Consider the following 13255-nt stretch of genomic DNA (forward strand, 5'->3'; position numbering starts at 1 on the left):
GAAGGCGTTTGATACGACCTTCTCTCTTGTGTGAAGTTGAGAATCAATCAAAATTGGAAAGGGGTCGTTTTGAGAACGATCAACGAAAGCATTATGTATTTGGACATAGTTAGCTGAATGTGAGATGGTGTTACGCTCCTTTACTCCTACGCTTACTTCTGAGTTCACTTCTGATTTATTCCTAGGATCACTTCTTGATTTACTCCTAGCTTAATTCTGAGCTCACTTCTAATTTACTCCTACGCTTACTTCTGACAGACTCCTAGGCTCACTTCTGAGCTCACTTCTAACTTTACTTCTGATTTACTCCTAAGCTCACTTCTGAGATCACCTCGAAGTTCACTTCTCGTGTCATTCCTAAGCTCATTTCTAAGATCATTTACTACTGCGAGCAGTTCACTTGTGTGATTCCTTAAGACTATATGTTGAAGTCCTTACCTAACGTCTTCACTTTCACAGAAGTTCCACCTCTGTCTTCACTCATTCTCCCACCAGCCACCCTGCAGGCTAGGAATTGATGGAGCAAATATTGCCCTTGCAGAAGGCGCTCCTGTCGGTGTTTCGAAATCTTATCATTTCTTTCTAGGCACTCAGATGATTTCTTGAACTCCGTCATCGCCAGTGTCCTCATTAGGCGCTTCAGCCTCCGTGACACAGCCCACATGGCTCAGCACAAAGCTCTAAAATGAGAGAGCTTAACAACACTTCACGTTCTTCCCTTTGAGCATTATTATCGACGTCTTGCAACGACAGACCTGGAGCCAAGCGAAAGCAACAGACAAGGAGATCACGAACACTTTTGCTGATCGTCTGAATACAACAACGTGTCGCCATGGCAAGCGAAGAAGCTTTACTGGAAGCTGAAATGGCTCGAGCATGCAGATCGGGCGACCTCGAAATCATCGACAGCGTTCTCGACAGGTCACAAAAAGGAAGAGAGAATCTGTACCTGATGACGGGCTTCTATCACGCAATCATTGGAAAGCAAATCGAGATCATCAAGTGAGTATATCCCACGCCAAAGGAGAGCGAACAAAGCGACTGACCACCGAAACGCAAGATATCTTTCCGAACGAGGCGCTTTCGTAGACAAGGGCGGAAACGGACGACAAGGCTTCCTGGCCATCAACACGACCTCCCTCAAGCTTCTGAACACACTGTACGACCTGGGTTGGCGGCCGAACACCGTCTCGCTGATCTACGCAGTCCACCACACCGACGACGACGACGTTCTACGCTGGTTACTCGACCGCGGAGCACAGCCCAACTCCTGGGGCGGCGGACTGGCCATGCAAGGCGCTGTGTTGGCAAACCGATTCGAAGCTGTGGATATGTTACTTGCGCATGGGGCCACCTTCGGCAAAGCTCTTCACATGGCCGCTCAGCGCCCTGAATGCTTCGAGATGGTGAAGTTTCTGGTCAGCAGAGGCGCCGACGTCAACAGCGATGGCTCTCTGGGCACGCCGCTCACCTTCGCTTGTTCGACCGCGAATTTGGAGGCGGCGAGCTGGCTTTTGGAGCACGGCGCCGTCACGTCTTCGGTCACGTCTTCGAACAAGTTTGGGAGGGAACTGCACTTGGCTGAAGCAAGGCTGCGTTCCGCTAAAGAGCTCGACGCTGGTGAAGGATCCGATGAGGTGCCTACACGAGACGAGCAAGCGGTTTCTGTAAGGTGTTTTGAGGGTGGCGGGAAGTGGCTTACGACGGCTTGATCTGCTGCTCTTCCCTTGTGTGCTTGGTCTTGCGACCGCAATCGAATGTAGTGTGACGCTGGCCTAGCTGACGTAGGGTTTAGGGTTTCTAGGGAGTAATAAGACGATCGTTCTATAAAAGAAATGGATGGAAAAGCTACCGCCCTTATAGCGTAGAAATCGAACGTCGCGACGAGAAGTTGATTTAGGCCCCTAGTACATACGGCCCTCCTCTCATTCCCAGTCGCAACGCTTGGCATTCGTTTAGCAACGCCATTGCGTCATGTCAGAACAAACAAAACCAAAGCGTAGCGACATCCTTCAACCGTCCTCGATTGTCACAGTACACGCCCTCCATTGTGCCGTCGTATTTCATGAACAGTCATGGATCTCTTCAACTCCTCGGCGTTCGCGACTCATGTTACCGAACTCATGAATCAATGGCATGTGCCGGGTCTGGCCATCGCTATCGTGCAAAATGAGACAATCGCCTCCAAGGGTTTCGGAAATGCATCTCTAAACAATATGGTCCCAGTCACGGCAGACACGCTATTCGATATCGCGTCCACATCAAAGTCTTTGACAGCAGCGTCCGTAGCGCTATTGATTGCGAACAACGATGCCTACCCACAAGTGCAATGGAACAGTACGATGTCAAGCCTGTTACCAGAAGACTTCATATTGTCTGGGAACGGCTATACAGAAAACGTGACTCTTGAAGATATTCTGAGCCACCGAACTGGCTTGCCAGGTCACGACAACTCTCTCTTAAGCGTTCGTGCAGCCTATCCGGATACTCCTTCCTCTGTAACACGAAATTTGCGCCATTTGGAAGCCAGTGCCCCTGTTCGAACAAGATTCATGTACTCCAACATGATGTACACCGTTGCTACATTCCTCGTGGAGAAGATGAGTGACCTCTACTTTGGAGATTTTCTGCATAAGCACTTTTTCAGGTGAGTTATGCAGCATGGAGTATGGGCTGAGATATTACGGTCAAAGTAACGGCGCATGCTAATTGTACAACTCGCTGCTGCAGTCCACTGGGCATGAATTCGACTTACTTGCAGCCGAGCGCTGCGATCGACGCTGGTTTGAAAGATCGCATTGCTACGCCCTACACATGGCACAAGGTCAACAAGAGTTACAAACCAATTCAACTACTCCAGTGCCCAGAAGGTCAAGGTGCAGGGTCGATCTATACCTCCGCAAATGACTATATCAAGTGGGTAAGGGCATTGATGAACCAGGAAGATCCCATATCGCAGGAGATATATCGTGATCTCATCAAACCACGCATTATTGAGAACCCCGACGACGAAATTGGCGAGTTCGGACCAATGTCATCGCCAACCTTCTACTCAGCAGGTTGGGAGCCGATTTACTACCACGGATATAAGATCATTCAACACAATGGAGTAGTCCCCGGCTTCGGAAGCTTTCACTTTTTCCTCCCAGAGTTCAAATTCGGCGGGATTGCTGTAGGCAACTCCATTTGGGCAAACCCGGTCAGCACATATGTTCTGCTTGAACTGATTTCTGAAGTCCTCAACCTGTCTGGTTCTGACAACAAAGCATGGACGTTACTTTCAAAGTCCCCTGACCGCTTATCCGACCTCAGATCTGAGCATGATGACCTGAAGCAGAAGCTCTGCCCTGGCATTGACGAAGCTCAGCCTCAGAAGACTCCGTTGACTGCATACACAGGAAATTATTGGAATGTCGGATACCACTACATGAGTGTGGAGATTAGGGACAGCATGCTATTCATAAATGCAACCGACCGATCGAACGCCTTCACGCTTACGTTCGAGCATATCTGCAAGCAGACGAAGTACATTGCACACATTCGTGATCACTACGAGGAGTTCTTCGACGACAGCACCATAGCAGAATTCATATTTGAAGATGGCAGAGCTGTCAAGATGGGAATAAAGCTTGAGGACGAGCTGGACAGCCTCGTGTGGTTCGAGAAATTGGAGACTGCCAGTTTCACGGATCAGAGCGATTGCTGCGACGAGGGAGCTGTCGAAGCAAGCAGCCGAGATTCATAGTAAGGGTTCAAGGAGCGGGCCACTATCGACGGCGTCAAACTTGGACTTCGTATAGCGTCAGCAAGCTAGCAGAATCTAGTGAAGTATGAAATCGTTTTCAAAGGCCTGATTGCAATGTACGTATTGAATCTGTCGTTCAGAACAGCGGATATCGTATCTCTACAAGGCAGGGGCTCGAGAGTTCAAAAGCGCGAGTGCGTCTCGCGACATAAGAGTGTTTCGCGATGCCGGGATGGACGTTAGTTTGGACATGCTAGCTCTTATGTGATCAATGCTGTGACCCTCCTTTACTACTCCTCTCGCTCTTCTTTGACTTGTTGAGATCGATGTTGTTGATTTGAGTGCTGTATGAACTTGGTTCGCTATCCATAAGAGCTAGACTGTGAACGTGAAGGACAAGCGCGAGACGACCCGCATGCTCACGGCGGTTCTTGCAGCATGAGGCGGTGGATAAGTCCAACGCAGGGTCAATATCGACAAAGCCGCCCGGATGAAAGAACTGCTCAAAGTCTTCTCGAGACACTTCAGAAAAGACACGCCTCTAATTTCTCACAATTCTCCAACTGGTCAACATCCAAGCAAAGTTCCACCAACTGCTGAGCTCGCTCAGCGGGAACGTGTTCACCGATTTCTCGAACACTTCGTGCTAACACTTCGCTCGACTCCATCCAGGGGACATCAGCAGCTTCTTGCTCAATGACGTTGCCGTCCTCCAACGTAATGACAATGCGTGCTGGCTGCAGTCCTTGTCGATACGCCTCATCGAAAGCGGGCGAAGCCGATAAATTGCATCTACGCATCAATGAAGCGGTGTCCGGGTTGCATAATGGATCCCACGATGCTTCGCTGAGCCGACCAAGGAGCAATGCCACGCTGACTCCGTACTGGATCGACATCATCCCTTGCAAGGTGCTATGGAGTGGTCCCGCGTTGTCGCAGCCTGGATATCGGATAGCAGCGGTCGTAGTGGTTATATCGATCGATCTCACATCTGTGACAGCGAACCCTGGCATACGACTGATCTTGAGCGCGAGTGATGTGGTTGTTTGCGTGTAGTTGCAGCAGCCCGCCGGTTTCCATTTCACGTCGAGGATGCCACGACCGAGGCTGGACAACTGGAGCCATTTGGTGAATGTGGAGGGGGCATCTGGCAAGACTCCTAGAGCATTGAACAGGCCGTGCTTGCCCTCGAGTACTTCCGGGCTTGAGACCACGCCGACTTTTGCAAGTGCATGGCTGGTGATGCCCGAGCGGGCGGCCGTACCCACGTGGATGAAGATCTCAGGGGTGCCACCACACGCCCATTCATTGACGCCACAGGCCGCGTTGACAGCCAAGCCCAAAGCATTAGCGGTGGTGGCTTCATCACTGGATTCGCCGCAAGCGATACTACCTGCGGCAGCGAAAGCCCCAATCATGCCACTGGCACGAAAATGCGAATTCATTTTTCCGCTCGCATGTAGCGACGTCCCGAGCAGTGCTCCCATTTCATAGCCACCCACGATTGCTTTGAGGAGTTGGTCGCCATTCCAGCTGTCCCGTTGAGCTACAGCAAGCGCAGAAGGAATCACGATCGAGCCGATATGAGCGACAGACTCAAGATGCATATCATCGCGTAAAGCCCTGACTCGGCAATCGAGGTGGTCAGCCTAGACTCTCTCCCTATTATTGCAAGCATAAGGTACCTACGTGTGCGCCAGGACTGCATTCGTAAACGCTGCGGTCTCTGCACTGGTCTTCTTGCCAATGGCAAAGGCGTATGATTGTGGTCTGTCAATGTCGCGAGTTGCGTACATGCGCATGCTTGCTGCCAGAGGCCCTGTCAGTCCCACCGCGATGGCTCCGAGAGTGTCGACGAGACAGTGAGTGGCCTTGGTGTGTACTTCCGAGGAGAGCCCTTCCACTGAGATTTGCTTTAGTCGTTTTGCCGCAAGGCGTGTCAACGCAATTGTGTCAATATCGGCACTGGCCATGCTTCCCAACAGCTCCTAGATTGGAAGAGAAGTATATGAACGATTGTGTGCCTCGCAGGATTCCGCGACGACAAGATGCCGTTGAAGTCCTCTTGGATTTCTTGACTCGAGCGATGAAGTCGAGAGAGAGCTGTTCGCCGAAAAGTCGGGGGCATGCGTCTGAGGATCTGAAGACGTTCGTACATCCATGTTACCTCTGAGCTCACTCCCAAGCTCAGTTCTGAGTTCACTTTCCGTATTTCCAAGCTTATTTCCGAAATCACCTTCTGCTGTGAGCACTTCACTTTAGACCTTTTAAGCCCTCACTGGAGATCTCACATGCGAGTTCAGTTGCAGACTCACTTACGGCTTCAAGCTGTAGTCTTTCTTCGCTCCGCACCGCCGTCGCTCGGGGCCAAGGCTACAAAAGCGTCAGGCCATGCCAGATCAGATCGAAGGAGACAGCTGCGGTGCGGCCGGGCGGGTCACATGTGGAATTGAACAGTGTGCGCGCGGCGCCGTCACTGCAACGATCGGTCTGAGGAGCACAGAACAGATGTTGATTTCGGGAGTGTTTCTCATTCACTCCGCGCCGCCGTGCAGAATGGCCAGAGGCTACAAGAGCGTAGGGCCACGCCATGCCATGTTGAAGGTTGTCGGCGCGCGGCCAAGCCAGTGGTTTGTCGAAGGCACACATCGAGCAACGCGTCCGCGGCTCCGCCAATATCAGAACCGGTGTGAAGGCCGAGCGCAATGGCGAGTCCCTGCACCATCCTTACGGCTTGTACCCTCATCCTTGCTTTTGATTTGGCTTCGCCATTGAGAAAATGACTTGTCCCGCGGTTTGATATCCTCATACGCTGTCCTCGTCGACTGTCTTCGCCTGGCCAACCCAATAGTCGTACATCTTTCTGCACATGGAGATTGTACCAGTTTCGCGGCTTTTTGGAGATAGTGACGTGGGAGAATGTCCGGGCCCGGTCGCCGGATTCAAGGGCATCCGAGATGTTGAAGGATCAGGGTAACTTCAGCTGATGACACTTCACCTCTTCTTGTCCTCTACCATCCTGTCTGCTATTCACTGTCCAACACATAGTGCTGCTGTCGTTTCAAGAGTGTGCTGCGCGCCGTTGACAGTACGAAGTGACGACCTGCGGATCCTGGACCACCGTCGACGCCGTTGAGACTGGACCGTGGGCATCTTGTTAGCGTCAAAGTCTAGCCCGACTTCACCTCGACACTGGAAGCCAAGGACCTCTTATCACATCGACCAACATGAGTAAAGCTGCAAATAAGAGTGGCGAAAGTCGACATTTCGCGCTATTTGATCTACCCCTGGACGTTCGCTTCTTGATATGGGACGATATCTTCCACTCCGCATGCTTCCAGATCAAAACCTGTTCTCGACGCCCGGGACTATATATTGTTGAGCCGGAACTTCTTCGCATTAGCAAGGCGCTAAGGAAAGATGCTCTGAGGCCATACGTGTGGCGTTTGCAGCGTGATCTATCGGCACTGGAGGAGCAGTTGGGACCCTATGGGCGAATCGGTCTGGGGCTGGAGGATCCGAAGGACGCTCGTTCGACGCCGTGGCAGAGGACGGAGTGGAGGTTGCATGCGGAAACGCTTGAGGTGGAGATTGGAAGGTTGAGAAGGGAGATAGATCGGCTTGGGTTGTTGGAGGAAGAGTCATCCACTGAATGAGTTACTGGCTTGGCAACTGTTGACGGGCCTGGGGCGGTTATTGGTCCTTGTTGTCATCGCTTGCACAGCACACCACAAGACTGGTCGTTTCCATACGCCTCCTGCGCATTCGAGCGAAGGAGCTTTCGTGGTGCCGCTTGCCGTTCATCTTTGTTTCTGTAGCAATCCGCCAGGTGCCGCCATCACAACCATCACACCAGCTACTCCCGAACTGCCAGACCTTCGTACCTGCGACCCCTGGAAGCCGAATGTAAAATGCCATAGGCAATTGCTGTCTTGGGCGTTCCGTTTGGACCTGATGCAGTATGACTGCTCGTCTTGCCAAGTCTATGAGGAGCATAGCTTTAGAGCGCAATCGACATGGTGGGGCTGCAAACCCTTCGTATTGGCAGGTAGCTGAAAACAAAAAAACGATGCACAATCAGAGCCAGGCCACACATATTCTCGAACACCTATACAAATCTGCGTCAAGACAGTGTTAAGCCTCAAGTATTAGGCCTCTAAAGCGCTACACTCGCCGCAAGCCGTACCTTCCCCCTCCAGCCTAGCCCACCACGCCAAAGCCCTCCCGCCAAAACCTCGGACCAAACCCATCAACACTCTATAGGTTTCTTGCAATCTACCCCACCATCGAATTCCACCTTTGTGGTCGAGCGGTTAGCCGACGAGACCAACAAAAGCTCTGGGTTCGAACCCTCCTGTTGGGGACCCTTTCGGGGGTCAAAAAAAAGACATTCAACGAATAAAATAGAATGGATTGAGCCTTTCGGTCTTCTTTCCAGTATTTCAATGCAAGTACTGGTTTTTCTTGTGAGGCGGGCTAGGGGGAAAAAGGTGGAGCTTGACGGCTCCGTCTTTTTTGCTTTTTCGTTTGGTGTTGGTGGTGGTGATTGGAAGGGTGTATCCTTTTTGATCCGCTGCTATAGCCGGCATTCAGTACGGACTTTTGCCAATATTACTGCGGTAAACACGAGCAATGTGTGAGAAAGCCGTTAACGACATGAAATATGAACATATTCATCTTTCAGAAACAAGGATGAGTTGCTTCGAGAGGTTGACTGAGCTCGAAGTAATGGAAGTGATGATCTCAGGACTATTTCGACAAACTACTCAGCTTCGCACTCATCTCTTTCGCAGCAAGCCTCTTTTGGAACAGAAGATCGAAATTGGGAACGATAAGACTACGAAGGCATGCATGCGAGTAAGGGCAAATGTTCGATGTGATTCACTGACTTGACGACTTCATAGATTGTTCATCGATATTGCGATGGAAATGCGTGCCATGAATTAGGTGTCGAGCTGTGAAGAATGCGACTTTAAGAGTGTAGCAGCACCGCCGTGACTGCCAGTCTAGACGACGCACCTTCCTGTCCCTGAAAGCAATACATGACACATGCTGGAGAATCTTCGCTTGGCGATCCTTTCACGTCGACATCGACATCGACATAAAGCCTCTCCACCAACACCATCGCTCACGTCTCGACCTTCCAACCCGCCTGCTCAATTAAGTGGCACAGCAGCAGCATCGCCCCCATTGTTGTGCCTGCCACCTCGTCTCTCCATCAACAGCGCTCAGAATGGCCAACATCACTCCAATGGAGCAACAAAAGCCATGCCGGTTGCTCGATCTGCCACCAGAACTCCGTTTGATGATATGGGAGGCCTACTTCAACACCGACTTGATTACAGAGGTCGCGCAGCATCCTCACTCTCGCACGAAAGCCGTTTCTCTCCTCTCCACCTGCCACACGGTATTCCACGAAGCAACTCCGGTCTACACCACGGGACTGGAGCAAGAAGTCAGAGAGATGAACCGCGTGTGCAAGACTCAATTCAACAACTTGATGGCGAAGACGGAGATGGCGTCGCGCAATGGCTTCTCGGGTGGAGAGGAGGAGGTGGTGCGCACCATCCGCGAGCACGCCGAGTACAGCGACAAGAATCTTGCGTTGACGAAGTTCGCGAACTTCACCATCAAAGAGCTGGACATGCTTGAGCTATTCGCGGCTGAAGGAGGCCGAGAGTGGGCAGATGGAGGGACAGCTGAGGCAGATCAGGAGCTGCTGGAGGCTAAGGAACAGGCGTGATGTGTAACTGGCTTCGTTGCGCGTGAAGAATCGTGGAGGTTCAGCAGTTGCAGGCCTTGGAGCCGGATTGATTGTGGCTACCGCGGAACGATGATAACGGGGGAAGACTGCCGCTGCTGGAGTCTGGCATAGCATGCAATACAAGGCAACTATCTGCACTGTGTCAACAAGAGGATGGCGCATGCTGGCAACTGGCTCACAAGCAAGAGACAGCAGAGACAGGTCTATGACCAGAGATGTATCAAACTCAATGCCAATCCCATACATGGACCCCAATCTCCCACTTTGATCCTGCTTGACATGTCCACCTACAAGGCGCGGCATACGAGACGACATTGGCATGTGAAAAGAAGACCCTGCATATACTGGCCGCTCCCTGACGCGGTTTTCATTCACTGGTCGGACTATCGTCGGCTCGTGGACTAATGGTCAGTCAGGCACCAATACTCCTGCCCTCTCTTCTCATCTTTCCAACCTCCAACCCACATACCAACATCAGCTTCAAACAACATACCAACATCTTCTCATCGTTCCAAGCTCCAAACCACAGACACAGACACCAACTCCAGCCCCAAACCACAGACACCAACATCAACACCAAACCCACCAAACCCACCAAACAACCCCAACAACCAACAATGCCGCAACCACCAAGAACCCTCGCCCCCACCCCCAACCTCCCCCCAGCTTCCACCCGCCTCCCAACCGAACTCCGCCTCCAAATCTGGCACGAATACTTCCGCCTGACCCCCCTCCCCGCCGCCACCCACGCCCGCCCCACCCTCCTCCACAGCACCCCCCAATTCCGGTCCGAAGCCCTCCCCCTCTACCTCGCGCGCCTGCAGCACGACCTCGCGGCGGAGGTCGCGCGGTACGCGAGCTATATGCGGACGCGGCCGGCGGAGGACTGTGCGGAGAGTACGTATGAGCGGTGGGTGTGGTTGATGGGGATGGTGGAGGGTAGGGTTGGGGCGTTGAGGAGGGAGATTGGGGTTGTCGGGAGGGAGGTGGGGAGGGGGAGGATTGTGTTGTGAGGTTTTTGGGGATGGTGAGTTTTGTGTTTTGTGTGGTGGTTTGGGGTGTGCTTTGCTGATTTGGGGCGGCAGTGGTTCTCGGTGTATCAATTAGCGAGAGGATCAAGGGTCTGAATGGGTGGAAGCTGAGTCGAAGTGTGCCTTCTGGGGAACGAAATGGAGGGATTGAGTTTAATAACGACGGACATACGGGGTGAGTGGCTGCGTGGTAGAAATAGGATTGGATGTTGAAAAGTTTGGTTTTGGTTTCAATTCAATCGTGTCATTCATGGTGCTACATACCGTGCACCAACCCGATGCATATCCTTGTTCTTCCTTTCCTCTTTTTCGATACGCCAAACGCCTCGCTGAATGATGCATGCCAACCATTACGCACAGAATCCCACTCAAAGCACCTTTGCCAATGAGCTTCGGTGCTCACTTCTTGCGCTGATATTTGTTGCCTTGGCAAACATTAGCTGGTGGGATGTCATCACCGCTTGCCCGTCTTCGGGCGAGGCTTACACTCATCTCCCTGGATGGGATGGAGCATGATCTTGTTGGGGTACTGCGCCGTGTTGAAGCTGTAGCCCTTGCTCCAATCGTAGCTGACGGCGTATGCGAATATGTTGCCACCGCGATTGAAGTCAGTCGCGCTGATGGTGCCGCCGACTTCAGGATAGCCCTTCAGGCGGTGCTTGGCGTCCTTGTCCCAGAAGTGGAAGGTGCCATCTGAACCTGCGGTGCTGAAAGTGCCGTGTTGCGGGTGGAAAGAGATGGCGTTGACTGCGTAGACGTTGCTGTTGTTTCGATCTGTGGCGGGTGTCTGGCGGTGGCACTTGAAGGAGAAGTTGTTGGCCGAGTCCTTGTCGTCGATGTACTGAATCGCGCATCGACCCTCGATGCTTCCAATCGCGAAGCCTGTGCCGTCGGTGAAGGTGCTGACGACACGGGTCTGCCACTTGAGCGGTGACTGCATGGACTTGAAGAACTTCGTGGGGTTCCTCAGATCGATAATGTGGATGTGGCGCTCTGCAGTACCGACCACAAGCATCTGGTCGCCTCGTACATCCATGGAGTAGACCCGTTCGCGACAGTCGACAGAAGCAGCTGGTTGCGACTGCCGCAGGTCCCAGTACTTGACGGATTTGTCCCAGCTGCCAGTCACCAGCATGGGGCTGCCGTTGGTGTTGAAGGACTCGACGCAGCGAATAGGCTGGTCGTGTGCAGCGACTTGTGTGGCTTGGGTTGCGTTTGCGCCGAGATCGAGCATGCGAGCTGCTTTGTCGGCACCACCACCAAAGACCTTCGAACCGTCCTGTGTATAACATTAGTCCTTGCTCTTCATAAACATGTATGCATTCCAGACTTACTGGACTCCAGCAGCAGTTCAACACGGGACCCTCATGCTCGAACATGGCCTTTCCCTGGCTCGAGCCATCGTTCGCAATCTCGTATATCCGCACTTTCTTGTCCCAACTGGCAACTGAGAGGTAGTCCCCGGTAGGACTGAAGCGCAAGTCGGAGATGCTGTCTTCGGGCGGGTTTTGGACCATCACATCTTTGCTGAGATCCCCTTGAGTTGGGTTAGCGTTGGCCGCCGCCGCGCCGGCACTACCAAAGATGCCCGCCATGTTTTGATTGCCGCGACCAGGGGCCGAGGAAGAGGTAGTAGTCGTGTTCGATCGGGTGGATGGTCTGAGAGTACTCGCGGTTCTGTTGAAGTAGGCCATGTCGTCAGTGGTGGACGCGGCAGGTTGTTGCTGCGGTCGCGTGGTGACTTACAGAATTGAGCTTGCAGACGGCAGTCTTATGCGGCGGGTTGTCTCTCCAATTTACTTGTCGCGCCCGTGGCAGCGTTTGTCTTTTGTCTCGTGAAGTCGCAGCAAGCTACGCGCTTTCGCGTGTGGCCGAACTGTCTCGGAGCTTCTGCAGGTGATAATGTTGCGACACGTGACCGACCTCAATAATGTGATCAGATGTGGGAGATCTGTCGAGGACGGAAAGAGGATCGAAATGACATGTGCAGATGAATCGATCAGTCCGTTTTGAAGTGACACTTGAAAATATATACAGGCCGATATCCAGGCGGATCTAGTCAACAACACTTCTGACAGCCTAGCTGCCTGACGGTTCCTCGGGTGGCCCGAGCTCCCACGAAATTTATGTCGCCGCACGCAGCTCTCTCTCTTCCTCTTCTCCAACTCCTCGCTCAAAAAATCGCAATCGAAGCTCACACACAGACAAGAGTCTTGCACTCTTCGTCCATCACACACAGCTTTGGGAGAAAGTCCCCGGACAGCCTGTCTTGCACAGGATTGCGGAAACGCGCCGCCACAGAAGCACTTTTGCGGCTCATCTCGCCATCACCTCCATCCTCTTCTGCCTGCCCACTCGCCCTCTGCACTCTCGCTCGGAAGCTTCACTGCTCGGGTCATACTGGGCCTGTGAGTCCGGTCATCTTCGGGTGGCTGCCCTGCAAGGGGAGACGAGGATATGAGTCTGCGCTCCTGGTCTGGCTGATCTTGCTGCAGCGTTGAACAAGAGAGGGAGGAGGAGCTTGGGATTTGGTGGGAGACAAGTTGGGCTCAAGGTGCTGACGGGAGCTCTTCGTCGTGGTCAACAGTTATGCGATTGCCTGCGCTCTCCATCACCCACGATTCACTCGGACTGTGGGTTGGTGGTGGGACAGGTAACTCGATGGGGCTTATTCTTGATGCGAGGAGTTCAACCACTTTTTGGGTCTGCCGGGCA

The 13255-nt window shown here is 52.7% G+C and overlaps 6 protein-coding genes across 6 annotated transcripts; 4 read left to right on the forward strand and 2 right to left on the reverse strand.

Moving 5' to 3' along the window:
- Positions 1–832: 832 nt before the first annotated feature.
- M409DRAFT_28068 (uncharacterized protein) lies at positions 833–1804 on the forward strand (the record flags this gene model as incomplete). Its single annotated transcript, XM_033808858.1, has 3 exons — positions 833–1002; positions 1061–1667; positions 1796–1804. 3 exons carry the CDS (start codon positions 833–835, stop codon positions 1802–1804), a joined length of 786 nt encoding a protein of 261 aa, XP_033662560.1.
- A 271-nt stretch (positions 1805–2075) lies between these two features.
- M409DRAFT_37517 (uncharacterized protein) lies at positions 2076–3745 on the forward strand (the record flags this gene model as incomplete). The annotated part of the gene is made up of 2 exons (XM_033810744.1): positions 2076–2647; positions 2731–3745. The coding sequence occupies 2 exons, from the start codon at positions 2076–2078 to the stop codon at positions 3743–3745; spliced, it is 1587 nt and encodes a 528-aa protein (XP_033662561.1).
- A 524-nt stretch (positions 3746–4269) lies between these two features.
- On the reverse strand, positions 4270–5718 carry M409DRAFT_28070 (uncharacterized protein; the record flags this gene model as incomplete). The annotated part of the gene is made up of 2 exons (XM_033808859.1): positions 4270–5368; positions 5435–5718. The coding sequence occupies 2 exons, from the start codon at positions 5716–5718 to the stop codon at positions 4270–4272; spliced, it is 1383 nt and encodes a 460-aa protein (XP_033662562.1).
- Positions 5719–8978: 3260 nt separating this feature from the next.
- M409DRAFT_59054 (uncharacterized protein) lies at positions 8979–9488 on the forward strand (the record flags this gene model as incomplete). The annotated part of the gene is made up of 1 exon (XM_033814080.1): positions 8979–9488. One exon carries the CDS (start codon positions 8979–8981, stop codon positions 9486–9488), a length of 510 nt encoding a protein of 169 aa, XP_033662563.1.
- A 638-nt stretch (positions 9489–10126) lies between these two features.
- Positions 10127–10522, forward strand: M409DRAFT_28072 (uncharacterized protein; the record flags this gene model as incomplete). The annotated part of the gene is made up of 1 exon (XM_033808860.1): positions 10127–10522. One exon carries the CDS (start codon positions 10127–10129, stop codon positions 10520–10522), a length of 396 nt encoding a protein of 131 aa, XP_033662564.1.
- Positions 10523–10994: 472 nt separating this feature from the next.
- M409DRAFT_69723 (uncharacterized protein) lies at positions 10995–12135 on the reverse strand (the record flags this gene model as incomplete). Its single annotated transcript, XM_033818415.1, has 2 exons — positions 10995–11819; positions 11875–12135. 2 exons carry the CDS (start codon positions 12133–12135, stop codon positions 10995–10997), a joined length of 1086 nt encoding a protein of 361 aa, XP_033662565.1.
- Positions 12136–13255: the final 1120 nt, after the last annotated feature.

This window comes from Zasmidium cellare (genome assembly GCF_010093935.1).
Source record: "Zasmidium cellare ATCC 36951 unplaced genomic scaffold M409scaffold_40, whole genome shotgun sequence".
Classification (NCBI taxonomy): Eukaryota; Fungi; Ascomycota; class Dothideomycetes; order Mycosphaerellales; family Mycosphaerellaceae; genus Zasmidium; species Zasmidium cellare.